Below are 26,981 nucleotides of genomic sequence, written 5' to 3'. Positions count from 1 at the left end.
ACTGCATACCTGCCAGCTAATCAGAATCCAGTATTCAGACAGAGCATGGAATAATAAATGATAATCTACATTGTTTCTACATGCATTAGGCTCCACATCAACATGGCTGTCACACTAAAGTGGACTGTTTTACATTAGGTATGTTATTGAGTTTCTTAGTATCACCCTTACCGGTGTAAACTCCAAGTTAGAGTGCCTAAGTGATTCCCTCTTTATTTTTTCAAATATGTTCTGTGCAACATTCACCCAAAGCACACAAGTTATGTACTTTGTTATTTACACAATCACACACCAGATGGCACACACATTTAAGTGACTCACCGCAATCTTTTATGTTTGCTCATGGCATGTAAGATTCAAAACAAAAACCTTTCAGTGTTTTATGTGTAGAAAGAAGAGATGGAAAGAATAAAATAATTTTTGTGTGTGCTTACTGAATGCAACTTTATTTTGTGAAGATGGAATGATGAGAGATGGAACGAGAATGGATTTACAGTAGTTCAGTTCCAAACTTGTTTTATTTACAATGAGTTTGCTTCAAGAGGGCTCCCTTTCTTAATCATCAGTATAAGAATAGATACGCACAGCCCAAACTAATACTTTTTGTAAGGTCAAGTATTTGTTCAAGTCTTGCAGTCTCTATGGTGTCTAGTGGAGATGCTAAAGCTAAGCACAATGTGCTCACTCCTCATTCAAGTTTGGATAGCAGACAAAGTAAAACATCCTCATATAATTTTGCCACAAGAAATCACATGTGCTAAGTTATTATGCATCCACCCTTCTCCTTGAAGGGGTTTTTGTCCTCAGGAACTCCTTTTATGAGAGGATCTTCTGCAGCTTGGGCCTCTACCCATTCACAAATCTCCTTTGCAGTTTTAGAAACCTGAGGTAAGAGAGAAAGTATGCCAAACTTTGCCAAAGATTGCCATCCTCAGAAAAAGGCAAATATTTAATAAACAAAAACTGCAAGGGTGGCAGGATGTAAAGAACTTGACAGATATTTATATCAGCGGGCAGAGAAACTTACAGGCTCTCTAGTGTTCTTCACTTCCTTCTGAAGTTGTTCCAACTCCATTTTAAGGATGTCCTTATCGGACATATCCCGTGCCATCTTGCCCTGAGTACAAAAAAAAAAAAGAAACCTACAGAGTCACATTCATTTTAAATCTATGACAGTCAAACACTTTATAAAGATCACTTTTCTAGAAGGATGAAAAATAATGCTGCAATACGTGTCCAAACGAGATCAAGACACATCACGTTTAAAAGCTGTATGACATATGGGACATGTTCCAATTAATCAGAAACGTTCATGTTGTGTGTCACTGGAAAATCTAGTTTTATTGTTCAGACGTTAAGTGAGCGTGTCACTGGAAAATCTGGTTTTGTTGTTCAGAAGTTACGTTAGCTTTTTCACAGTTTTTTACCGTTAAAATCACGGACATTTTTTACAGTGTGCAAGAATTGAGTAATACTAAACCACTAATTATGAAAATAAAATAATTGGAGCCACAGATGTAAATTGACTGCTATGTTGATACTTTAACTAAACTAAATAACATCACAAAACAATTTAAACTGGGCATGCAACAAGTTAGTCATTGTCTTAGTGGTGTCATTGTTTTGAGTTTTTTTAGGTGTAAATTTAAAAACTCTACTCATCTTCTCTCTTTAAATTCTGATTGAGGCACCAAATTAATAATATTTTATTATAATCAACAAGTGCATGTCATAAATGCTCGCAATCTCTATTCTACCATAACTACAGTATACTGTGAGGCCTAGCTATTTATGTATTTTATTATATCTACAAATGTGGTTACTGTAGTTAATGTCACCTAAAATGATGATATAATATTGTCAAGATCATTAGTAGTATTTCCCAGATAAGCATGATGAAGTAAACGTGTACTGTACATTTATGGAGAATCATGCTAACAAATATGATCAACAATTGTGATAACTCAACTTTTATGGTTCTGCCATTGGGGTAAGATGTTGTTCAACTGTTGCAATTCATTTTGAATGAGAAGATTACATTACAATATTCACAATTCCTCATTGCTTTTACTATAACCAAATGTTTACCTGTTTTCTGGCTGTATAGTTATATGTATAATGTCATTCCTATAATTAAACCTTAAAATATATTCATCATGAATATAATACAGAGTTGTCACCTAGAGCGTTGGTTGTTTCACTTACCTATTGGTCAGTGGGGCAGCCGATGGAGGGAACGGGTCGCTCTCTGCACTTTAAGGGACCATGTACAGGGTTTGGGGTCTGGTGATGAACTGAGCGCTTCGGTCTGCTACCGTCGCCTCTTCAGGATCACCTCCAGATGGTAAGAGGTGAGGGGGGTGGAGACTGATCCCCAACAAGCACACTTCCTTTATCCAGATTTCTGATCAGCTTAAGCCATCTTGGTAATTAATGAGATCAAATCACCCGGAATCAGGGAAGAGCGGTTTATTTGTCAGTGCATGTGGGCTGTTTTTCTTACAAGATTTAATTTTATGTAACGTGCCATGGGAAAAAATGGAGTTTGTACAGAGGATCCATATGGGCAGTTGATGCATTTAAGAAATTTCTGAGGTCAACATGTCACTGATCTTCTCTAGATTTCAGCACAAGTGAATTCGTTTTGAATAAAAAGCAGGTGGCCTGGACATGACCGACTGAATGTGTGAGCCATCTTATTACCAAGTCAGTTATCCCGTTAACCCAAAACACTTCCAGAAGAACAAAGTGGTTGACTGCTATTGGGTTTTCAATGACTGTAGGAGCAGGGTGGCTGACAATACACTGTTTACACACACAATTCTTATATATGCCTAATTCAATTTAATAAGATCAACACAAATAAGATGTACATAACATTTCTGAAGTGAAAGGAATGACTGAATACTGATGAAGTACTACACAATATTCGGCTTATTTTTTATAACTACATCTAGATACATTTAACATAAAATAAACATTAATTGAAAAATATTTTTACAATTTTTAGCTAGTTAAATAATATATGAATGAATGAATGAATGAGGCATTTATATAGTGCTTTATTGTGTATTGCAATACACCCAAAGCGCTTTACATCATGTGGGGGGTCTCTCCTCAACCACCACCATCCACTTGGATGATGCGATGGCAGCCACAGGACAACGGCACCAGTGCGCTCACCACACACCAGCTACAGGTGGAGAGGAGAGAGTGTCATAGAGCCAATCAAGTGGATACTTGATAAAGTAAATACTGTGTACAATATTCACTCAAAATTCCCAAAAAGATTTGGAAGCGTACATTACACAGTTTCTTAAATAAATACTTATTGTACATTATATTCATCCAAATCCAAAAAAAATAAAAACAAACATTTATTACAACATTTCTTAAATATTTATGGTGCATAATGTTTCATTAAAACTTATTTTCCATCAACAAGGCTGTTAGCAGACTCAAAATGTTGTATATCAACATATACAACATACCAGCTGGTATATCAGCTCATCATCATATTATAATCGACAATAATAATGGAGATAACTGGCATTGTGACATTAAAAATAAATCTAAATCAATACCACTCATTTTAATCAAATTTTCAAGGCAAGAAACATGAATACAGTAACCTCTGACCTTTCTTGACAGAGGTCCAGACAAGTAATACGTGACTGTTGACTTGGAGGTCTCCTTTGATTCAGTCTCCTTTCACGTAACAATCTATCTGTAGCCAGGCAAGTGACAATCAGCCCATTCTAAGCAGCAATACAATCAGAATGAACTGAAATGCACAATGACAGAGAAATGCAATCCTTGACCTACAAGGATCTTATATTTGGTCTTTTATCTTTGTGATGTCAACGCCAATTAAAGGCCTCGTCTGAGTGATCTGTTATCCTGGAGACAAGCCTCTTGCCTTAAATGCTTCACCTTAGCTAATCCCATCACAAGGTCTTGACTGCCTTAATCCAAGAGATTAGACTCAGAGATGTCACTCTCACTCTTAATTTTCATTGTGAAATATAGAGCATGGTTAAAGCAACTAACAGGGCAAGTTATGCTTATGCATTTGTTAGAAGTACTTAGTAGAAAGCATTCTTATGTCAACTTAGGTCATGCAGCTCACTCTCTGTCCTCAGTACTTGATGTAGTTAAGATAGTTCTTAAAGAAATGGTGAGCCAGTTTTCGCTCTTCTTCAAGTTTTCCTTGATTCCTATAAGAGTCATATTTGTACTGTGCCCTATGTGTCTGGTGACCAACAGAAAGACCTTTACAAGAAGCAACCATCAGCTTTCCAATTCCATCAATGAAGAACTCTGAAGTCAGTGGTGATGGTTCAGATGAAACATGGAAACAAAGAATGGATGGAGACGGGAGGACATTAGAAGAATGAAATGTGTTTGGAATTAATCAATGAGGATGTTTTACTGAAGTAAAATTTGGTACACTTACCAGTGTGACCGAGTCTTTTGAGGAACGGATCAAAGCCAACCCTTCGTACAGCATCAGTCCTAGCCAAGAAATAATTAACAACGCCATCCACTAGATAGCAACGGACACGTTTGTCAGGTTTTGTCAGATCAGTGTGTTACCTCTATTGGTGCCTGAGGTATAAAGAGCTGGCACTTATTTTTGCCCATTGAAGATGTTGAATCTGTGGTTTTCAGATTTGGAATGTCTAAGAAGTGAAATACTGATCTTGTCAGCTGTAGGCATTGGTTTGCTTACATTGGCATGGTGTGAATTGGCCTTAAAGGGATAGTTCACCCAAAAATGAAAATTTGATGTTTATCTGCTTACCCCCAGGGCATCCAAGATGTAGGTGACTTTGTTTCTTCAGTAGAACACAAATGAAGATTTTTAACTCAAACCGTTGCAGTCTGTCAGTCCTATAATGCAAGTCAATGGGCACACAATCTTTGAGAGTAAAAAAAACATGCACAGACAAATCCAAATTAAACCCTACGGCTCATGACGATACATTGATGTCCTAAGACACGAAACGATCAGTTTGTGCAAGAAACTGAACAATATTTTTATCATTTTTAATACACCACTATGTCCAACTGCTCAGGCGTAGTTTACGCAAGAGCCGGAAGCAATCTGTCGCGCATATACGTCACTCATTGTTTAAACAGTGCGCAGAGATTGTGGGTATGACGGCTAATCGAAATGGTAATTACTTGCGCTTATCCTGATTGTTCAAACCGACTTAAATCTAAAAGATTACGTTTGCTCACGCGAACTCATCCGGGAGTGTCGACTTTTCACATATTCCCAGATATCGCTTCCGGCGCTTGCGTAAACTACACCAGAGCACATACAGATGTCACCTACCAGATGCCGTGCACGTGCTCAGGGCACTTGGACATAGTGGTGTATTAGAGGTAAAAAATGATAAAAAAATACTTTTCAGTTTCTCGCACAAACCGATCGTTTCGTGTCTTAGGACATCAACATATCGTCACAAGCCGCAGGGTTCAATTTGCATTTGTCTGTGCATGTTTTTTTTTTACTCTCAAAGATTGTGTGCCCATTGACTGGCATTATAGGACTGACAGACTACAACAGTTTGAGTTAAAAATCTTTGCTTGTGTTCTACTGAAGAAACAAAATCACCTACATCTTGGATGCCCTTGGATGCCCATTTTTGGGTGAACTATCCCTTTAAGATGTGAATTGGCCTTTACGTGTTTACCTGTGCAGGAGGCATGATGTAGTGCTCAATGTTGTTTCCAGACACATGTTCAGGCTTTAGGCTGTCATCCGCAATAATGATCTTGATCTTTGGGTAAAATTTCCTGATACTCTGGATGAGGACGTTCAGTTCCTTATACCTCAGAAAGGTCTTGGTTATTATGGTCACCTGTGAGTTGATATCTGAGAGACAATGTTCCTATGTTTTACTCAGGACAATTTATTTTTTGTTTAACTTACATTTCACATTATATTTATGTACACTCTCAGAAATAAAAGGTACAAAAGCTGTCACTGGGGTGGTACTTTTTCAAAAGGTACACTTTTGTACCTATTAGTACTTAAAGTGTACATATTTGAACCTAATATGTACCTTTAAGGTACCAAAATGGACCCTTTAGGTACAAACATGTACCTTTTGAAAAGGTCCAGTGACAGCTTTTGTACCTTTATTTCTGAAAGTCTAAGCATATCTGATGCCACAATAATTATAGTGTTTTATTTTTGTGTGTGTGGTGGTCTTACCTTTTCCTGGGTCATACAAAACAGGAATTGATGGTCTCCTAATTATAATTGGAAATATGGCTTTGTGATCCTCAAAATTGAAATAAACTAAGGAAAGAAGATATTTTATGTCATTTAAGAGACTGGCAAACACCATTTTATGCCATTTTAACAATAAAAAGCAAACTTTTTTATTTTTTACAGCGATTAGGCTAAATACTGGATACAGATGGTTAGTTTTTTAGTGTATGATGTAACTTTTTTTAAATCTTGCATATAATCATAAAGGCTCTTTCACATCAAGAAGGACAGGCGTCGACATTTAATTATCAGCTCGCGTATTTTGTGGCTAGCATGTATCTTATAACTTGAGTGTTAATCCTGCCTTTTCACTGTGTACTTGAGCAACACACTTTAGTACATATTGTAGGCCTAAGTGCCTTTCCTGTACAGATAGCCTTTACCCAGGTCTGAAGTTTTTGATGTGACCCATTCTCTGAACATAATGGAAAAAGAGGGTGGTGCTGACATTACCCAGATCTTTAGTCTTGATGTGGTAGATGGTGCTGGTGTAGGTCACTCTGGAGAGCAGATCGTTGAGTTGTGTGAGGTTGCTGGATGAGATGGTCAGATTACTCCGACCCTGTCCCTCCACCTGATCTCCATCCAGAAGATCCTCCACTGAGAGAACTCCTTTATTCACACTCAAAGACACCTGCAGGCATAATTGTGATTAATGCAAAATGAAGTACTTTAAGTTCACATCTAGAATAGAACGCTTAAATATGATATTATGGTGAAAACAGAATTTTAAAGTACATGCATTGTGAATGAATACCTCTTCCCTTAAAAAAAAAAAAAAACGAATTGGCTTTGAAACAATTTTCACTCAGAAATTGCTAATTTCATAAATTATTACATCATTTATGTAATACTGAATTAAACATGAAATTTTTAATTTGAAATGTGAAACAATATTTTCTTGTAAAACATTTATTTTATTTACAACTTCAAAAACATAGTGTATCAGGGATTTTACCTAAAATTTTCCTTAAATAATAAAAAAAAAAAAAACAATTGGCATAGCACAAATGGCATTGTTTGCTTAACCTTGTACACCTCCCTCTTGTTTGATGTTATACCTCTCCCTTGTGTTTGAAGAGCAAGACCTGAAATGATGATATAAAACAAAAACAATTCACTTAATAGATCAAAGGAAAATATACTTTTGTAACATTTTTTTTTATATTCTAAGCGGCATATAAGGTGAGGCTTCGCTCAGTTAAACACTCCAAAACATGACTTAGTTTACAGGGAATATATGTTTACCTGGTATCAAACTTTTCCTCAGAGGAGCTACCTTGAAACTTGTCATTGGATATTGGAGAGGAGAGTTGGCTGGAGCTATAATAATATCTGTGTTTGTCCTCTTTCTAAAAAAAAGGACATGAAAAATACCACAATATTAGAAAAACTGTATAAATGGCTGTCAGAATGTCTAATGAAAGAATGATCATTGGAATGTTCGAATGCACCCTTGCTAATAGATAGTATAATGGAGCAAGTCAATCCTCAGTGAGAGATGTAACAACAAAGACAAACAGACAATGGTTAAAATGCTCTACAATTATGATGACTGTCAAAAAATCAGATATGAAATATGCTTTTAAAGTCACACTCATGACAAATGATAACATGATATGGTGTTGTGTTAACAGGACTGTGTACGATGAAGAGAAATCCAGTTCAATCTGAATTGGTGTTGCTTGTATTCACATGCTCTGCGTTCTAGTATGTTATCCATTTGATCTGGCGCAAATTTCCTGATGAGTTCAGTTCCTTGACAAGAAACATTTGGCCTGAGGAGTTCCGTCAAACTTGACAAACATATAAAGACCACAGGTTAGGTAGGCAGAGCATCTAAATTTGAACTACTTAAGATTAATTAGAAAAATTTAAATGACACTTACCTTGAGATTTTATCTTGTTCAGGACTTGCACTGTTTAACAGAATAAAGTAAGCAGATGTAATCACATTGCTTGGTAAATAAAAGCAGACAAATTAATGTACAGACTAGTTGTAAATATAGAATGCAACACAAATTGAAGAAACTGGAAATTTAAAACAATTTTACAAATGGGTGTTTCTTCAAATTTGACCACTTACTTGCCCCAGGTTATTATTATCATCATCATTATTATTATTATTATGAAAAAAGAGAATTTTGTTGTTGTTGGTCACGTCGCACCTTTAAGTTTTCCCTGGTTCTAGACAGCTAACCTTACATCCATCATATATACCATAATAAATTGATACATTTAAACCCACAATCTAAACAAAAAGTAAAATATAACCATAATCTATTTTGATATTTATTGTGATGATTATTTTTTACACAAATTACATATTTTCTATGCTGTCATTCACATCAAAGTATAATTTCCTGTACTGTATTTTTTGCCCTAAAATTTAACATCTGTGTGTGAAATATGTGGGGAAGGAAAATTAAGCTAAAACAAGGTCAATAGTGAACAATTTTTTTCCTTTTTTTTTTTTTTTTTTGAGCTATAGAGAAAACTTTATAAAGTTTGAGGTAGTCATTCCTCTCAGTCCCAATAGGGTCTGGCTGCACTTGCACTTGCACTCTCAGACTTGCACTCTCAGACACCTGCACTTCCGCAAGTGAAGTCACTTGCAGTCTTTTTTGTTTTTTTATTTTATTTATTACGTATTTTTTTAAATTGAATCTCTCCACATTTTACACAAGTAGCCAGGTGGTGAAGACAAGAAAAAAGAAACTAAATTACCAAATCACTTGCAATCGCTACTTGCACTCTTTGCACTTGCAATCCACACAAATCGTGCGTGTTACCATGGAGACAAGACGCTGTGGTGGTTAAACGATTAAAACTAATTTAATATCATAACATACAGGGTCCTGCAAGTCATCTGTAAGAGAAAAAGACAAGACCCACAAATCAGTGGCCACAGAACAGTGCGCTTTTAAACCTCCCGTAGAAAATCATAAACACTTAATGGCTTAATGTGCTAAGATAGTGCTATTAAAAGATCAAATTCAATATACAGTTTATTAATATAATGTATATAGTGTTTGCCTCCCATACCGCAAAACGTGGCATAATGTGGCATAACGGACTGAGATTATAAAGACCAAACTCAATATGCTCCTCTTTATTAAACCATAATTAATAAGTATTTTCCCATTTTGAATAAAATGTCTACAGCCCTTTTGTATCACTGTCTTTGTCCATTAAGCTACATTACTGTTTTATTTATTACGATTTTCTATGGGAGGAAAACGTTTAATGTGCAACGTCTGCTTGCCTACACGGAGTTGGTCCTCTTAGTTTTAATGCGCGTTCATATGGTCTGTAGCTATAGTTTGCATAACAACAAGAAATACCGAATTTGGTCTTTATCATCTTAGTCCGTTATTATGCAACATTACGCATTTTACTGTATGGGAGGAAAAGTGAAAGTTTGTGTTCATGGCCATTTGCTTGCCTTGCAGTATATTTAAATAATAAACTATATACTGAATTTGATCTTGTAATAACACATTAAGCCATATTATGATTTTCTACTTGAGGTTTAAAATCACTTAATGAGAGCATTGCGTTCATATTCTGCTGTTCTGTGGCCACGGATTTGTGGGTCTTGTTCTTTTCTCTTACAGATGACTTGCAGGACCCTGTATGTTATGATATTAAATTAGTTTTAATCGTTTAACCACCACAGCGTCTTGTCTCCATGGCAACACGCACGATTCAGCTCCCAAAAAAAGACAAATAGCCTAATAATGAAAAAAAAAAATAATAATAATAATAATAATTATATGGTCACACCAGTGTGATTAGAACATACAGTCCAAGGCATATCCTGGTTTGCGCTTTGGCTGGCGCTAAGCCAGAGGCAGATGTGTTTTTAGAGCACTGTGCATTGTAACCAATCACACATGATTATTCCGCTGAGTTTATCAATGCAGTGGCCAATCAGAGGCGTTCAGATGAGTCATTGCTGAAACGCTGGTGTTTTGCTCAGTGCCTGTGTTCCCTCACTAAATTCTGCTCTCTGGTGAATTCTCGCATCAGAAACAACAAAGTGCGATGTGAGTAAGACATTCATTTCACAGTGTAAACAGCTTCATTGATTTTAATGGGAGTTTTTGAGAGTGCTTGAAATCTGGCTAGACTGAAGTCAGTGATAATGCTGTTTGATAATGAAAATGTTCTTTGCTCTCTTCCTGTACAATGAAAATACATATGGCATGACACCCATATCTGGTACAAAGTAAAAAGTAAAAAGACAGGTTTTATGCGTAGTTAATAGATTACACTAATATTAGGCTACTTTGACCACCTCCCGTTGTAGATCAAATGATCTATAAAGGTGCAAAATGCATTTACTTACACATATTTGAAAATCGAGATATTTCACGATAGGTAACACATTTGGGAATATTTTGGAAAAAAAAAAAAAGGAAAAATTAAAACAGTTATACAGTGCTATCATTTCTGTGCTTCTGAATGTTTCTGTGTGCATGCAGTGCAATCAACGATCTCTATTTGCGAGTGGCGAGTGGCGTGTGTGTGTGTGTGTGTGTGTGTGCGCGTCAATTAAAGCAGTGTATTAATATAGAACAGAGATTAAATTGAACAGTTTTAATGCACAATTGGCCTTGTCACACAAATACAGTGGTGTTCAGTAGGATCACACTGTGTTATTCGAAGTCTAATCTAAACATTAAAATGAAAAAAAAAAAAGTTTTTAGTTGTTTTCACAGATCTGTGTGAACAGGGATTGTTTTGACAACATTGTCGTCTATACACAACACTTTTCAAAAAATGTTCAAACATTTTTTAATTTTTAGTGCATTGTTTTCGTATAATTGTTCCCTAAACAGTTGTTGCCAACCATTCTCTAAGGTGACTAGAAGTGGCAATTTCTAAATTGCTTAAAATAACTAGGTTTTAGCTGTTTGCGATGCACAAATTGGTCTTTGTATGACATCTAAGTACCGTGAGAGTGATAGAGAGCAGAGTAGATAGCTCCTTATGCTTTCAAATCGCTCTCGCGGTACTTTGATCGTTATTTTAGGCAATTTAGAAATCCTGGGCAGAACGTGTCCCCGGGAAATGGCACATCTGCTCACCTTACTTTATAGCAGGGGTGTCCAAATTCAGTCCTGGTAGACCACCACTTTCCCTTCAGAGTTTAGTTCCAACTTACCTCAACACACCTGCCTGGAAGTTTCTAGTATGCCTATAAGACCTTGATTAGCTGGCTCAGGTGTGTTTATTTGGGGTTGGAGCTAAACTTTACAGGAGCAGGGTTGGACACCCCTGATTCACAGTCTCTACTAATGAGCTGATGAGTTGAAGAAGACATACAAAAATACAAGAAACCAATACAGACTAAGAGAAGTAAACATGAAAAAAGCCTATACAGTACATACCGTTGTGCAAGCGTGCTTTTCTTGGCTTTCAACAAGTCATTCTGCATAAAGTAGATGCTCAGTGCAGTACCAAGAAAAATCAGGACAAATATAAGGCGGATGTACCTCAAGCACTTCATTATGGGGGATGATCTGCAAGAACCGTTACACACATTAATAATAGTGTGGGGATCTACACAGGCAGACACACAATACAGCTGCATCACATTCACCCAATACCTGGGATCACATGATGTTCTGGGAGGTCACATGGCTAATCAGGAAGTGATAAGTGTTTGCTGGCTGTAAGTCAGACTTTCTTTTGTGTTGATGCTAGGTACTGTTGTGTGAGTTGGGCTCCCTTTTCATGCAGGTATGATTTGTCATGGTAGAGCATGTTTAATCACTGCCATTTCATTTTTATTAGGGTAATCCTAGAAGCGCTTGTCTACTCTTCACGGAGGACACAGGCTTCTGCATGGAGGGTTAACATTTATGCGATCACCTCCAGTGTGACCCGAGCTGCTGGGCTGCACTGGTAAATGCCTCAATATGTATACTTTCCATTGGATGTTTTATACCTGCATTGGGACATGTTTTAATGCTTTTCTCTGTCTGTAGCAACGGAATATTCATCTTTTTTTTCGTGCTGTGTCAATGTGCTGTGGGACAGTTGAGCATATTGAAAAGTAGGCCTATATTTTCTAGTTATGTTTGAGTTGGCTATGCTGTTTAATGAGGTTGGCAACTAACATGCTTGGTTTCTATTGAAAGGGGACCAGGCCAGCCACTGTTTTTCTGTGATTAATATATTTTTCTTTATTGTTTCCTGTTGTTGTTCGTTTTGTTTGATTATTTGTTTGGTTATTTGTGATTTTGCCCTTGGGCCTACTACTCATGTGCCACATTCATAGTATTATTGTGTATTGTTTTCTTGACTAATTGTGGCCATTAATGCTGGTGGTTCTCCTCCTTAACTATGTTCTCTGCGTAGGCTATCCCTGTACAAGGCCGGATCCACACTGATGCTTTGCCCCTTCTCGTCGGGGAACCACACTGGGAGAGACACTGTATTGGTGTGTACTTGTAGCTACGACACGGTGTGATATTTTGTAGTGGTATCTAAAGATATTAAGTGTGTAGTGTTTGCTGTTGTTGCATGCTTCGACTGGTGTCGGGTTGCTGTCTCCTGTTTCTGTCTCCCCAGGGGCCTCCTGAGCAGGGGTTTTGCATTGGCTGATCCGACCTTCCTAGACTGAGGAAAACTCCACCAGTCGTTTATCGCAGTATTTTTAAGATCCGTTCTTAATAACCTTTTACAATTTTTGTGTACTAAAGTGTAATAAATTGATACATTTATATCTCTGCCTCTTGTTGACTGTCCCTGTGTGGGTAAAAACTGAGTTTGCCACACTGTATTCAGAGAAAGATTTGTGGTTCCTCCTGCCTATCATCAGGGGGTGGCGTAGTCAGATTAAAAAAAAAAAAGGTACTGCTTGGCACATTTTCTGCAGATTTTTGTGTGAGCTGTTCCTCAGCTATATTTTTGTGTCCCTTTAAGCTATATTTTCACATTTATTAGATAAAACGGAGAGAAACATGAAGCAATTGGTGAAGTGCGAAGGAACAGGAAAGAGTAGGTCACACAAGCTGAGATTTACACTCCGGTTGTTTGACGCATATATCTATACCAAATAAACATGGCTGCCAAACGCACACTTATTATAATTGCGCCAAAGGCCAAGACGAAAAAGTGTATTTTGACAACATTTACTCGCATCACCTGTCACATTACTGCACTGTATTTGAGTGCCACCCATGAGCTTATATCCCGAACCCTTTTTTTAACATGCCTGGTAGCCATTGTTTTTGTTTACTGACCGTGGTTCTAACCTGATCTGTACTAAAAATGAATCGGCCAAGGTGTTAAGACAAAATCTTAGCATGAAAGGCAATCGTCAAAGCATTCTGCTTAAGAGCAAACATCTCTTAGTCATCAGTAAAAACAGTAGCCACAAAAGCCATCATCGCAGCTTCTCTATCATCATTTAACGTAAATACAGCCTCTCTTGTACTAACTTATGAATTAGCAAAATGAGAACCACATATGGACACCCGACAAAAGTGAGATGTACTTACAAGTATGAAATGACCATTTCAGAAGAACAGTAATGTCAAGTCTTTTTAAAACCTCCCAATCTTAGCTGCTTTCTCTTTCGAACATGCTTGAGATATGCGGCTCCTCCTTAGCCAGTGGCTGGAATAGAGCTGACCACTTAGCGGTAGAGAGTTAGTGGGTCAGATTTCTTGCACATGTTAATACATTTATACAAATGGAAGGAGTGGAAAATCTGCAGAGAATAACAGGGCAAACAGTTTGAGATGGTCCTCACTGCAGAACACAAGATCCAGGGGGTGTGGTTGGATCTAGATCCAACTCCTCCCACCTTACATTTATCTAAACCTACCTGTCTCCACCCCCTGATCCCTAAACCCACCCATCCCCATCCCTAAACCTACCAATCTCCACCCCCTGGATGTGGATCCAACCCCGCCCCCTGGATCTTTTGTTCTGCAGTGAGGGACTACTGAACAGTTTTGAGTAGAACCACCAAAACCCCAGACTCTCATATAATAAAAATATTTTTCTCTAATTTAGGTCTTTCACCAACTACCATAAATAATATTGTGAAAAGATTCAGGGAATCCAGAGAAATCTCAGTTTGCGTAGGGCAAGGCGGAAACCTCAGCTGAATACGTATGACCTTTGAGCCCTCAGATGTCATTGTATGAGAAACCTTCATGCTGTGGTGTTAAACATAGCCGCATGGGCTTGGGAGTACTATGGAAAACTGTTGTCACTTTACACAGTGTCTGCTGTTGCATCAAGAAATGCAACTTGAATATCTGTTACATCAGAAATCTATACATCAGTCTTAGGCAGAGACACGCCAGTGAGTTCTCTGGGCCTGAACTCATCTCAGATAGTCAAAAAGACTGTGAAAATGTGTGCTGTACTCAGATGAGTCCACATTTCATCTTGTTTTTGAGGAAAACGGACATCAAATTGTCAATACCAAAGCGTGCATCCAGACTTTCATCAGCGACAAATGCAAAAGCAAATGTCTGTCGTAGTATATGGGTGCATCAGTGCAAACGGCATGGGTGACTGGCATATGTGCGGGATTGAGACATACAGATGAGCTCAAAAGTTTACAACTATCACTAAACAAAAAAAAAAAAAAAAAACAGCTGTGGATCATTTAGGGAAGAACACAGTATTAAAAATCAAGGGGATGTAAACTTTTGATATTTCTATAAATTCAAATATTATTTTCTCTTGTAGGCTATATGTAAACATCTTTTATGTGAAATATCTTATTCAGGTAAGTACTAAATAAGCAATAACATGCATTTTGTATGATCCCTCTTATTTTGGTAAAATAATTAACATTTTGCAGATTCTGAAAGGGGGATGTAAACTTTGGACCTCATCTGTATACTACCATCAAGATGACATCTTTCATGGGAAGCCCATGGTTATTAGATCAAGACAATGCCAGGTCTTATTCTGCGTGTGCTATAACAGCGTGGTTTCGTAGACACGTGTGAATGTGACTGGCCAGCAGATCTGTCTCCTATTGAAAATGCATGGTCCATCATGAAAATGAGAATCAGACAATAGCAACTATGGACTGTTGAGCAGCTGAAGTCTTGTATCAGGTGAGACCAGTCAATTAAATATAGTTTAAAGAAAATGAACAAATAATATTCTTGATTTTATGACATTTCACAAAACGTCCCAACTTGAGATTGTAGTACCTAAGGCTAGAATGGACAACTTGATTTAAACAACTCACAAATAATGAAATAGTAAAATACCAATTGTTTTGCTTGTTACCAGCATTCTAGCTCATCACTTTTAAATGATGTAGTCAGTTCACTTTGGAAGTGGAAGAATCCTTATTATATTTGCTCTGTTTATGTATTAATAACAATGTAACTTTTGCTGACAAAAAAGTTCAGCGACAACTCCTCCCCCCACCCCAGCCATATTGAACATGGAAATAAAGTGTTTTTCAGTTTTTCCTTTGTATTTCAACTTATATTAAGAAAAAAATATTTTATATGAAGAAAATTGTAACCTTCATAAACTTCATTTAGAGCTATTAAAAAGAAATTTGAAGAAAATGCATTCATTACATCTATTTTGTGTTATTTTGTTCTTTAATTATTCCTGTTCAAGTGACAAATGCTATAATTTATTAATGTTCAGTGCTATCACATTATTAATATTCAGCTGTGTTCATCTTTATTCAGATGTATTCATTTTCATTTTCCCTTGTCAATTAAAAAAGAAAAAAAGCGTAATTGATGGTACTTCTCCATTTTATTAATGTAAACCTAGTACAGGCTATAAGGTATTTTAAGACCAGTCAGACAAAAGATTTAAAAATATATATTAATAAATAATACATATAAATGTATTCAATGCTATAAAGGTTTACAAATTGATTACAAAATATTACCAGTGTAATAGTGACCAAACATGTTCAGCAGTCACTGAGCCACTGGCATCTTAAACAGACACATAAAGACACTTAAACTTACAGCCAGCAATCATCTCAGAAAAAAAACTAACATGTAGACTGATATCCATTATTGGTCAAATAAACTAATTTACAGAGAGAAATTTCTTAGTCTAGGGTTCCAGCTGGTTTCATGTTTATATAAAAAAAAAAAAAATAGGACAGGCTCATTTATTTATTTTTAGAATCACACTTGTAACTGTCTAAATCTGAAACAAGGATATTTACTAGTCAAAATATTCCTTCGGTGGTCAAAAACAGTCTTATGGGAGAGGAGGATAAAAGCCTGTCAGAACTGTAGGTACTTCAAATAGTTCTTAAAAAAATGATGATACACTTTTCTCTTCCCATCAGCTTTCTTCTGAGTTCTGAAGTAAGCATATTTGCCATGAGGCCGATGTTTTTGGTGGCCAATGGACAGGCCTTTGCAGGAAGCAACCAACAGTTGTCCAAGTCCATCCATGAAGAACTCTGAAGAAAGGCAAGGATGACAATAAACAATGGAGCAGAAGAAAGGATACAAGAGATAATGCCATCAGAAGTCCATGAGATTCATCTAGGGACTAATTATAGATCATCTACAGTACATTGTTTAGTATGTGAGCAATGTTTCTGATTTAAAACTAGTCTAATGTAACTCTGGTCCATTGAACTAGATTACAGTATATTAAAAGATTAATATTCAGTGTGGATTATCGATTTAACTGCACCAACACTATCAGATCCTTTACTGCATTGACTCGGCTATTGAAATGACTTGATCTGAAAAATGACACTATTGCCCGTAGAGCTGCTTATGGCTGAATTCAACTCCTTTCAAAATTGAAATTTGCAACAATAAACTTGAACTTGTCTTCAGTAGAACTGCTTGACATAGTTGATTAATTGTGGAACACGAACACTGTAATGTTTCTGTTTATTAAAGTGAAGCTGCTTTGAAACAATTGTATAAAGCACTATACCAATAAAAGTGACTTGACCATTAGGAGGAGGAAACAGAGTTAAAGAAACATTAATAAATAAATAAAAATAGAGCAATAACAATGGACAAAAATGAGTAAATACTTACCAGAATGACCCACTCTTTTCAGGAACGGGTCAAAGCCAACCCTTCTCACTGCATCCGTCCGCCCCAAAAAATAATTTACAACTCCATCTACTAGAATGCAGTCCTCAAAGTTTGGAAGTGGCTGATGAAACTCTTTTTTAACACGTGTTAGGCAGCCGCCTTCCTCTTCATCTCCCTCTTCATACTTCAATTTGAAATAAAACTGATTGCCTGATACTGCACCACCAAGCTGGACAGAGTCAAAAAGAGAAAGGTTTCTTATTACCCCAAGCAGAAAGTTTCATAAATGTACTGCATTTTTACAAAAACAAAATTCTTACAATGTCCAGTTCTGGAACCGCTTCCATAATCTCTACAAAGCTCTCAATCCGGGTTCCATTCAAAAATACAAAGTCATCGTCCACCCACAGGAAATATTTAGTGGTGACTTGTGATATTGCAAGATTCCTCCCTGCAAACCAGCCCTGAAGAAAGCAAATCATCGGCAGCAGAGCAGTGAATAAGTAATCAATAGTCACATATCAGCTAACAGCAGGGCAGAAAATACCAATAAACCACTGTAAATATAGAAGAGCCTTTTGATAAACGCAAATCCAGAATATAAAAAGTGTTTACCTGTGTAGGGGGCATAATGTAGTGCTCAATGTTTTTTTCAGTAATAGGTTCAGGCTTCAGGCTGTCATCCGCAATAATTATCTTTATCCGTGGGTAAAACATCCGGATACTCTTGATGAGGACATTCAGCTCCTCATACCTCAGAAATGTCTTGGTTACTATGGTCACCTGTGAGTTGACATCTGAATTGCAAAGGAGAGAAGAAGGTGGATTTCACTAGCAAGTTTTAGAAACTCTACAGACATTTATGTAAGAAGCATATTTGGTGCCATGAAAGCATCCTGTGTTTTTGTGCTTTTACCATTTCCTGGGTCATACAGAACAGGAATTGTTTGTCTCCTGATTGTGATGGGAAACATGACCTCATGGTCCTCAAAAGTGAAGTGAACTAAAGAGAACATTTGATTTGAAAAATAAATGATTCATAAATTCTCATTAAATTGTACTGTACACTTTCAAAAATAAAGGTTCTTTACTGGCCATGAAGAACTTTTAACATCCATGGAAACTTTTCAATGCATAAAAGGTTCTTTCTACTGTAAAACATTTCTTTAGATCATGAAATATTCTTCATACTAAGAAAAATATGGTTCTTTTTAGAACTGTTGGGGAATCTGTTCTATGGAATCACTGCAAAAACCTTTTGGAATCTATTAAAGAGATAGTTCACCCAAAAATGAAAATTCTGTCATTAATTACTCGCCCTCATGCCGTTCCAAACCCATAAGACCTTCGTTCATCTTCAGAACACAAATTAAGATATATTTGATGAAATAAAAAAAAAAGCAAGGCTCCTACCACAATCAAGGCACAGAAACGTAGTAAGGATGTCGTTAAAATAGTCCATGTGACATTAGTGGTTCAGCCGTAATTTTATGAATCTACAAAGAATACTTTTTTGTGCACAAAGATAACAAAATAACGACTTTATTCAACAATTTCTTCTCTTCCGGGACAGTCCTCCACCATTATCGACATTATCAGTGAGTAATTATTGACAGAGTTTTCATTTTTGGGTGAACTATCCATTTTAAGAGTCTAAGTGTCTCTCCTGTACATACACAAGTCTGAAGTTTTGATGTGGTAGATGGTGCTGGTGTAGGTCACTCTGGAGAGCAGATCGTTGAGTTGTGTGAGGTTGCTGGATGAGATGGTCAGATTACTCCGACCCTGTCCCTCCACCTGATCTCCATCCAGAAGATCCTCCACGGAGAGTACTCCTTTATTCACACTCAAAGACACCTGCAGGCATGATTGTGATTAATGTAAATGAAGTGTTCCTGCAGGCTAAAGCAATTTCAAACAAGGATATAGGCTTCAGTCAATGCCCTTGACCACACACCAAGCCTGTAAAAGTTGAAACCAATCCTTAAAACGATTTGAAAGCAAAGAAAATCCAAGTATTTGAAAGTAAATTAATTATGAAAAAATTCTCTCATTTCAGCCCATCACCTAGATTAAAAAAATAAAAATAAAAGATTTAGGAGCACAAAGTAAAGGATTGTTGTCTAAACCAACCTTGTACGCTTCCCCCTTTTGTGCCTGAAGAGCAAGACCTTAAAAATGTTTGGTATTTAGAAATATTTCTTTATGATTATTTTTTTCAATTTTATGACATTTATAAAATACAATCACAAAATGAATAAATACTACACAATTAAGTAATACACAGGAGCAAGTAACTGAAAATCAGGGTAGAGGATGCCATTTTAAACAACATTACATATCATATATGCATACCTGGTATTAGAGATTTTTGCATTGGAGATACTGTGAAACCTGTGATTGGATATTGGAGAGGAGAGTTGGCTGGTGCAATAATAAGTCTGTTCAAGTTTGCCCCCATCCTGAGAAAAATAAATGAACAAATCTACATTAACTTACAAAATGCATATGAATATCACATAGATGAAGGTAGGTCTGAAGAGATAATGATCATTTCATGGTATGAAAACAACGTAGTGGTAATTTTTATTTTTTTTCTTCGTATAAGAGTCCAGATGCAAAAGCCTCTAAGTGCCGTCTGAAATTTTCTTCTAAAATTAGATTTTTTTTTCAGGCTCCTATATTTATGTTCAGTTATTTCACTTGTATTGCATAGAAAAGGACCTATACATTGCCATTAGAGTAAAATTACTGAACCTAAACATAGGAGCCTGATAAAAATGCTCATTTTAGATGAAAATTTCAGATGGCACTTAGAGGCTTTTGCATCTGAACTCTTCATATATATATATATATATATATATATATTTATTTATTTAAATATATATACCTAAGTTGATGTTGCCTGTACTCCTCTGCTCTGCGTTTCATAATGTCCTTCAGCAGTTTTTCTGATATACTAGGTCTTGTAAATATACCATTACTGAAACACGATGAACGATTTGTACTGAGAATTGGCCCAAGTCTGTGAAACACACACACACACACACACACAGGCAATAACCAAGTGAAACACTTTGAAGCCTTTTATTTAAAAAAATTAAACAAAGCACTAATGTGACCCTTAAGGCCATACACTTGTACTGCTGCTGCTGTACTTACTTTGGTTTGACGAAAATTGCATGGTGAGAGGTGCTGAGCAAAAAAAAAAGAAAAGAAAGAAAGAAAGAAAAAAAGTCACTTATTAAAACAACTGAAAATTTTAAAGGATGTAGTCTAATGATTAAAGGGCAAGATGCAACCTGACACTTACAGTTGTAATATTATAAGTGCACTACAAAACACATTGAATTAAAGTGTCTTCTGAATGACAGAAAACAAGGATAGTTACCCAGAGTACCCAGATTCTATTAAGGTTTTCATGAAATCCAGGGCCCCCAGCTGGATGAAACAAATGGCCAGTGCAGCACCAAGCAAACTCAAGAAAATTTTAAGCAGGAGGTGGTGGTTGCAGGACATTATGGGATTAGATCTTTAAAGACAAATACATTATATGTCAATAGCAGTAGCACGAACGAGCACAAAATATTTTGAGAACATTATGATTGCCGATAATTCTGCAGTTCAGCATTTTTCAAAATATTTTCCTTTGTAATTGTAAAATTTACAAATTTCTAAGTGAAAACTTGTTTCTTTTGTTTTTTTTGTTTTTTTCCCCCCCAAAAATAAAAAAAGTTGTAGGTAGCCTCAGAAAGGCAGTAGGCCTATGCTTTTATATGAAAACAAAACCAGATCCAAATTATAAACTTTTTAACTTTTAAACCAGAGTAAGATATAGATTTGAAATAATTATGTCACAAATGTAGGAAAAATATCAAATACACCTATTAAAAATTTTTTTTTTTTTTTTTCTGAGGTGAAACAGATTTAACCTTGAACCTTTAACCAGATCTCATGAGTTGGAGATTTCAAATTAATTCATACCTGTGAGGGTTTTGCTTGTAGCTGTGAGGAAAGTACACACAAACCCAGCGCGGGTTTTAAGGCGTGGGTAAGAATTTATAATAGCCTAATTTCAAGCTGCCAACCCTCATGCATTCAGCATGACTCCAGCAACTGACAATGTTCTCATGCATTGAAAATAACATTCAGTTGCTACTGTAATAATAAGATTTGGCCGCCTCTCCAGTGCATAGGCTACATGTGGTTGCGCTCTGTTTTTGTAGCGTTGAACAATGAAGCCAATCAAAGACTTTTTGTTATCTTGAATAGGCTACCTCTGACTGGACATTGCGATCCTCTCATTGTAACACAGAAATTGTATACACCATGTACTGTAAATGAAAGATTAATTGTGCAGTAGAGCTTCATTGATTAGAGTACTTGTACATTGCGTTCATTCGTTTTTTGATTTAAAATTGAAAACAGAAACATGAGAAAAGGGCACCATTAAAAAAGGAAAAAACAAGAAATGCCTTTACTTTCTGTTTTTACACTCAGGGGTAGAAAATGGATAAACAGCATGAATGTTCGATTTCCACGTGTGGGCGGAAATGAAACGCCCCTTTAAACTGATTGGTCAAGCAACGATCAAATGGTACCATCATCGTGTCATCTTCAGTTTTGTGCAACAGAATAAGAGTCCTCTGCTGCGTTTATTGCAACTCCTGCATTCATCTCCCTCTCATCAAACAACCAGACTAACAATTGGTTTGATACAAACCATACTGGGGCAGCGCCTAGACAGGGCTTACTTCTGTGTACACTGTTAGACATTTCTGTAATTTCTGCAATTATTTACTGTATATCACCCAGTATAATACTGCAAATTCCCTTTACATTAAATAATACCCTTTGCATCATGAGAATTTTCTGTGACCTCAGACCCCACATACAGAAACTTACTGTATTTTTAAAAATTGCTGTATACTGTATTTGCTGTAACGGCCTCTTTGGCGCCATTCTATTGAGGTTGTTTTATTTTCTTCATTTCTTACATTTGGATTGACACGATTTGCCCTACACCGTGTCTATAACGCCGCAACAGCTTGGGACTGACTACACTGGACATGTTACTTGTAATGATTGGAAAATCCGTTTGTACTTCCTGTCAGAAACAGCGGCTAGCACTTGGAGTGCATCTGTACGTCAGAAATATACCAGGGCATCACTTTACTGTCCGCATCCACTGTAGATAGTATATAATATTACTATACTATATATAATGAGTGGGTTCTATATTGTTTTTTATCGAGTCGCGCCGCGCCACTCGCGTCCGAGGGAGACACGGAAGCAACGGGGCAGCGCCGTGGGTTTTTCCCGGGGATGAACCCGCAAGAGTGGAAGAGCTCCGGAGAACATCTACGCTGTGTGTCGATGCACCTTACGAGAGAATATGACCAGCAAGCAAGGTAAAAATATATGTACGTTTGTATGTGTGTTTTTGTCAGAATTTTACACACCAGTTTACCTAATGTTAGTAACATTTACCTGTCAACATGGTGGTAACAAACTTACTATGGTAAACTGAGCTGTCGTTTCAAACTACTTTTGTCAGTTTATTGAATTAAGTTACCGAATTAAAATAATTTTTAACGAGCAACGCTTATCGTATATTAACATTAGGTTAACTAATGTGAAATTTTGAGAGGTTTGTGAATTCTATGTGGAGTTTGCCTTTTAAAAGTGTGTCATTGTTTTTCAGAGAAGACATTTCTGTCACTAACAAAGTGGATGGTGAGCACAGGTGGTGGCCAAGTTTTGGAGCAGCACCTGGGTTTTGCAGATGTTTGTCTTTTTCCCCATTATGTTTCTGTTGCCTAAAGATTCTTTGTGAGGATGAATCCAGAGGACACAACATAATGCACTGCAAAACGTCCTAAGACAGGAGAAATGGTGAAGATGCACTGTTCCAGCATTGGAAGACTATATTTTTAAGTGTTACACATGCAATGTTTTAAATAAAGAATTTGATATTTTGTAATTATTGTATCTGTTTTAACTGAATGCCAGTAGTACTTATGTAGAGTAATAATAAAATTAATTCTATATAAAAATAATGAAATCTAATGAGACCTACTGAGAATAGAATATACACACGTTTAGGAAAAGTCAGGGTAGCCTATTATAGTTATATCGGTTTTATTTCAATAAATTTATTGTATTGCAAAATTTAAAAACGGTCAAAATGACTGCCTTGGTAGTTAGTGTTAATGCACATTTTATCAATTGAATAGCATAGTATATTTGACTGTCCCACATTAGGCAAAACATGCTGTCCCACTTTTGAAAACATCCTTTTCTAAAGTGGGACGACAAATATTGCTTCAAATAGAAAATATTCTTAAGACATTTTAACAATATTATTGCAAATTTGATGTCCAAATACATCACAAATATAATTTGATAACAATTTAGAACATTTTTTTTTATTTGTAACAGATTTATATCCTTAACATTAATTTTGTCTAAATCCTATGTCACTGTCATTTCAGTAAACTTTGCAAGAGGTACTTCCTGTTTGATGATTTTCATGGCCACGTTTCTGACATAATTTCCAGAAAGTCAAGTGATTTCAATAACTTGACACCCCTACTTGAATTCAACACCAAGCATGTTCACTTTAATGTTGTAAAAGAAGAGATAAATGCGCTGAAGCTTAGGTGTCCTGAAGGCATTAGTCACTGTCCCACATTACACTAATCCACCCTATTTCAAAGTAGCCTACATTTAGCCTACAGCACGATCAATCTGCATTATGTAGAACATTTTACACCATTATTAGATAGGTCTGAGAAAATATTTAGATTAAACAAATATAATAAATCTTGAAATTAAATAAAAGAAACATACCTCTCTGTCATCTGATATTCAGTTTATTATTTTTTCTGTTTTGCTCGCTTTTCATTCAAATTAAAAGCTTCCGCTTCTTACCATAAATCTTGCACGATATTTTATTTAAGCACGTGTATAAAGAATGGCTGTCAGAAATGCTCCGCAAATGAAAAGCCTCACAGGACAAAAACGCTTTATTTGAAGTGCGTGAGCACTGATCGAGACTCCAGACCGCACTTTGGAAATCCACGCTCATCCAGTTGGCTGAGTTACGTTTCGTGGTAAATTAGGGTTAGGAGAGGCGTTGGTTAGAGAGCAGGACTAATCCGCACGTGTGTACAGTCATTCTCATTTCACATATTTTGTAGACTATAACCACACAAAAAAGAAGGAAAGTGGCACATTGGGACATCTTAAATGGAACAACATTTAAATGTTTCCTCAAGGGCTAACATATTTATTTTTTAAAAAATGGGGGAGAGAGAGAGAAATATGTTGAAAAAGATGAGAACCAAATTCACAAATATCTTTTAAGAAATTTCAGAGAAATTAAGTCTGTAACAATGTTCCTGAGTGCAATTCTTGACAAATTCTTAAGAAAGTTTTTCTTAAGATTTTCTTAAGAACATCTTATGGCTTTGGTGTTGTCTGTATGCCAGGTCTTACTCAATACTCAATGTACTCAAACATCATAAAGGCTGCCTTTCAGCTCTGCCTGCAGATGACCATAATAGGCATAACGTGTTTTGGTTGCTACTGGCTTGATTGGTCATTAAACATCTTACCTTTGAGGATTTAAGACAAGTTGGAGGTAATCTACAATGATTTAAGAACATTCTTTTCAGGAATTCAGATTTAAGTGTCAGATTTAAGATCATTGTTATGTTTTTAAGAAAACAAAGTTCCACCAAAAAGAAAACATTTGTCTTAAATATTTTTATGAATCTAGATATTTTGATGTAAGATTTGTATGTGATAATGATAAATAAATCCGTAAAAGAAAAAACAAAGCAAAAAAACAAAAAAAAAAACAACAACAAAAAAACTAAAAAAGTACTGGCCGCTCATTACACACAACATGATCCATAAATTTTTACGGACATTTCTATTAACTCTAAAACACAATGCAATGAAGTGTGAAATTCTAAATACTGGTAAAAAACCTGTAAAAAATCAATACGGAAAAATTCCTTATAGGAAAAATTCCAGATATTGTGCCCTATTTTTACAGATTTTTATTTAGAGTGCAAGGTATGCAAGTGTGATTGGGGTTGTTTGATATATGGAGCTTTAAAAATTAAACATTGAGCTCCACATACACACGCACGCACACAAATATTCATAGTAGTTAACTGCAGATTTTTTAATTTTTTAAATCTGTAAAAATAGGGCACAGTATGCAACCCGAATTCTGAAAATGTTGGGACGTTTGAATAAAATTAAAACCAAAAGACTTTAAAATCACATGAGCCAATATTGTATTCACAATAGAACATAACAAATGTTTAAACTGAGAAATTTTACAATTTTATACACAAAATAAGCTCATTTCAAATTTGATGCCTGCTACAGGTCTCAAAATAGTTGGGACGGGGGGCATGTTTACCATGGTGTAGCATCTCTTTGACGTATTTTTCATTTAATGATGCTCCAAATGTTCTCTATAGGTGAAAGATCTGGACTGCAGGCAGGCCACTTCAGCACCCGGACTCTTCTACTACGAAGCCATGCTGTTGTAATAGCTGCAGTATGTGGTTTTGCATTGTCCTGGTGAAATACACGTAGTCTGGAGGGGAGCATATGTTGCTCTAAAACCATTATATACCTGAACTCTTCATATTTAATATGTTCACATTTTATCTGATGGCAAATAGTGTAAAAAAGATAATGAATAATTTTCAGTTCTACAGATGTTTTGTCCATGTTTTATCAACTGCTTACACACATTTTCAAAACTTTGCCTCTTTTTTTCAAAACTTTACACACAAAATCAAGAATGCAAAATGCCTCACATCTCTTGCAAAATGAAGCACTGCATTCAAAATATCACAAACGTATGTCAAAAGGAAACATTTGTCTCACGTTGCAAAATCCTTTGCTATAATAATATTATATTTTTGGATATATCACATACACACAGTAATTCAAAACCTAAAACTCTTCTTTCATGAGCTCCTATGTACATTTATGTACAAGATTGAAAGTAATTGGCAGAGAAATTTTTAAAAATTCATGGTAAACATGAGAGAGATTGAAACCAAACTTTTTTTACTGTATGCATTTGTGGTTGTGAACACAGTATTACTGTCACGATGTGGGTGCTGTAAGGATAAGGAGCACACTAAGATGAAGAACTTAAAATAAACAGTCTTTAATAATCCGCAGGAGAAACTTAGAGCAAACACAGCACAACCAACATGAAACTTAAGCAATACCAGACAAAAGAACTCAGGAGAACACAGGGCTTAAATGAATGGAGACAAACGAGATAATTAATCAAACACAGCTGGACACTAATGATTACAATGAGGACAGGAACAGGAAGACAACCAAATATGGGCATGAACACATGAGGGAAAACTGGGTCATGGGGAGAACATTGGGAGAAAAACACAACAACACAGGACTGACAATTACACAGTATGAAAGAAAAGAAATAAATCAACCATGTGTAGTTTTGTAAATGTTTTTTATAGGCCTATTCTAAAACTAGATAAAATATTTTATCAAGATAAAATAATTTTTGGCCTGTTCTGGTTACAGTTTTATTAAGATATATAAAATGGTCATCATGAGGAATCAAATTAACATGGATCTTTTGAAATAAT

The 26,981-nt window shown here is 36.1% G+C and overlaps 3 protein-coding genes across 3 annotated transcripts; all 3 read right to left on the bottom strand.

The window, feature by feature from the left end:
* Window positions 1-536: 536 nt before the first annotated feature.
* Window positions 537-2,315, bottom strand: gngt2a (guanine nucleotide binding protein (G protein), gamma transducing activity polypeptide 2a). Its single transcript, XM_058770703.1, has 3 exons — window positions 2,206-2,315; window positions 1,028-1,117; window positions 537-883 (listed from the first exon to the last, which is right to left on the bottom strand). The coding sequence occupies exons 2-3, from the start codon at window positions 1,109-1,111 to the stop codon at window positions 758-760; spliced, it is 210 nt and encodes a 69-aa protein (XP_058626686.1). The 5' UTR covers window positions 1,112-1,117; window positions 2,206-2,315; the 3' UTR covers window positions 537-757.
* A 3,375-nt stretch (window positions 2,316-5,690) lies between these two features.
* On the bottom strand, window positions 5,691-7,634 carry LOC131535602 (beta-1,4 N-acetylgalactosaminyltransferase 1-like). Its single transcript, XM_058768263.1, has 5 exons — window positions 7,535-7,634; window positions 7,316-7,374; window positions 6,740-6,920; window positions 6,227-6,313; window positions 5,691-5,884 (listed from the first exon to the last, which is right to left on the bottom strand). Exons 1-5 carry the CDS (start codon window positions 7,578-7,580, stop codon window positions 5,691-5,693), a joined length of 567 nt encoding a protein of 188 aa, XP_058624246.1. The 5' UTR covers window positions 7,581-7,634.
* An 8,420-nt stretch (window positions 7,635-16,054) lies between these two features.
* On the bottom strand, window positions 16,055-24,274 carry LOC131537490 (beta-1,4 N-acetylgalactosaminyltransferase 1-like). Its single transcript, XM_058770966.1, has 12 exons — window positions 24,172-24,274; window positions 20,711-20,851; window positions 20,482-20,514; window positions 20,210-20,344; window positions 19,675-19,781; window positions 19,453-19,490; window positions 18,996-19,176; window positions 18,236-18,322; window positions 17,935-18,116; window positions 17,640-17,783; window positions 17,320-17,548; window positions 16,055-16,721 (listed from the first exon to the last, which is right to left on the bottom strand). The coding sequence occupies exons 1-12, from the start codon at window positions 24,180-24,182 to the stop codon at window positions 16,540-16,542; spliced, it is 1,470 nt and encodes a 489-aa protein (XP_058626949.1). The 5' UTR covers window positions 24,183-24,274; the 3' UTR covers window positions 16,055-16,539.
* Window positions 24,275-26,981: the final 2,707 nt, after the last annotated feature.

This window comes from Onychostoma macrolepis, chromosome 03 (genome assembly GCF_012432095.1).
Source record: "Onychostoma macrolepis isolate SWU-2019 chromosome 03, ASM1243209v1, whole genome shotgun sequence".
NCBI classification, from domain to species: Eukaryota; Metazoa; Chordata; class Actinopteri; order Cypriniformes; family Cyprinidae; genus Onychostoma; species Onychostoma macrolepis.
Note: the sequence above shows the minus strand (reverse complement) of the source record. Positions and strands in the feature narration are given on the sequence as shown.

Bases quoted from the DNA above. Each gene is read 5' to 3' on its own strand.
- gngt2a (XM_058770703.1), bottom strand. From the start codon at position 1,111: ATGGCACGGGATATGTCCGATAAGGACATCCTTAAAATGGAGTTGGAA. The intron at 884-1,027 runs GTAAGTTTCTCT...CTCTTACCTCAG, and splicing joins TGAAGAACACTAGAGAGCCT to GTTTCTAAAACTGCAAAGGA.
- LOC131537490 (XM_058770966.1), bottom strand. The intron at 20,345-20,481 runs GTAAGTACAGCA...TGTGTTTCACAG, and splicing joins GCAATTTTCGTCAAACCAAA to ACTTGGGCCAATTCTCAGTA. The intron at 17,784-17,934 runs GTAAACACTTTT...TGCTTTCTTCAG, and splicing joins ACATTATGCCCCCTACACAG to GGCTGGTTTGCAGGGAGGAA.
- LOC131535602 (XM_058768263.1), bottom strand. From the start codon at position 7,580: ATGACAAGTTTCAAGGTAGCTCCTCTGAGGAAAAGTTTGATACCAG. The intron at 7,375-7,534 runs GTAAACATATAT...TCATCATTTCAG, and splicing joins GAGGAAAAGTTTGATACCAG to GTCTTGCTCTTCAAACACAA. The intron at 6,921-7,315 runs GTTAAGCAAACA...TTATGCCTGCAG, and splicing joins ACAAGAGGGAGGTGTACAAG to GTGTCTTTGAGTGTGAATAA.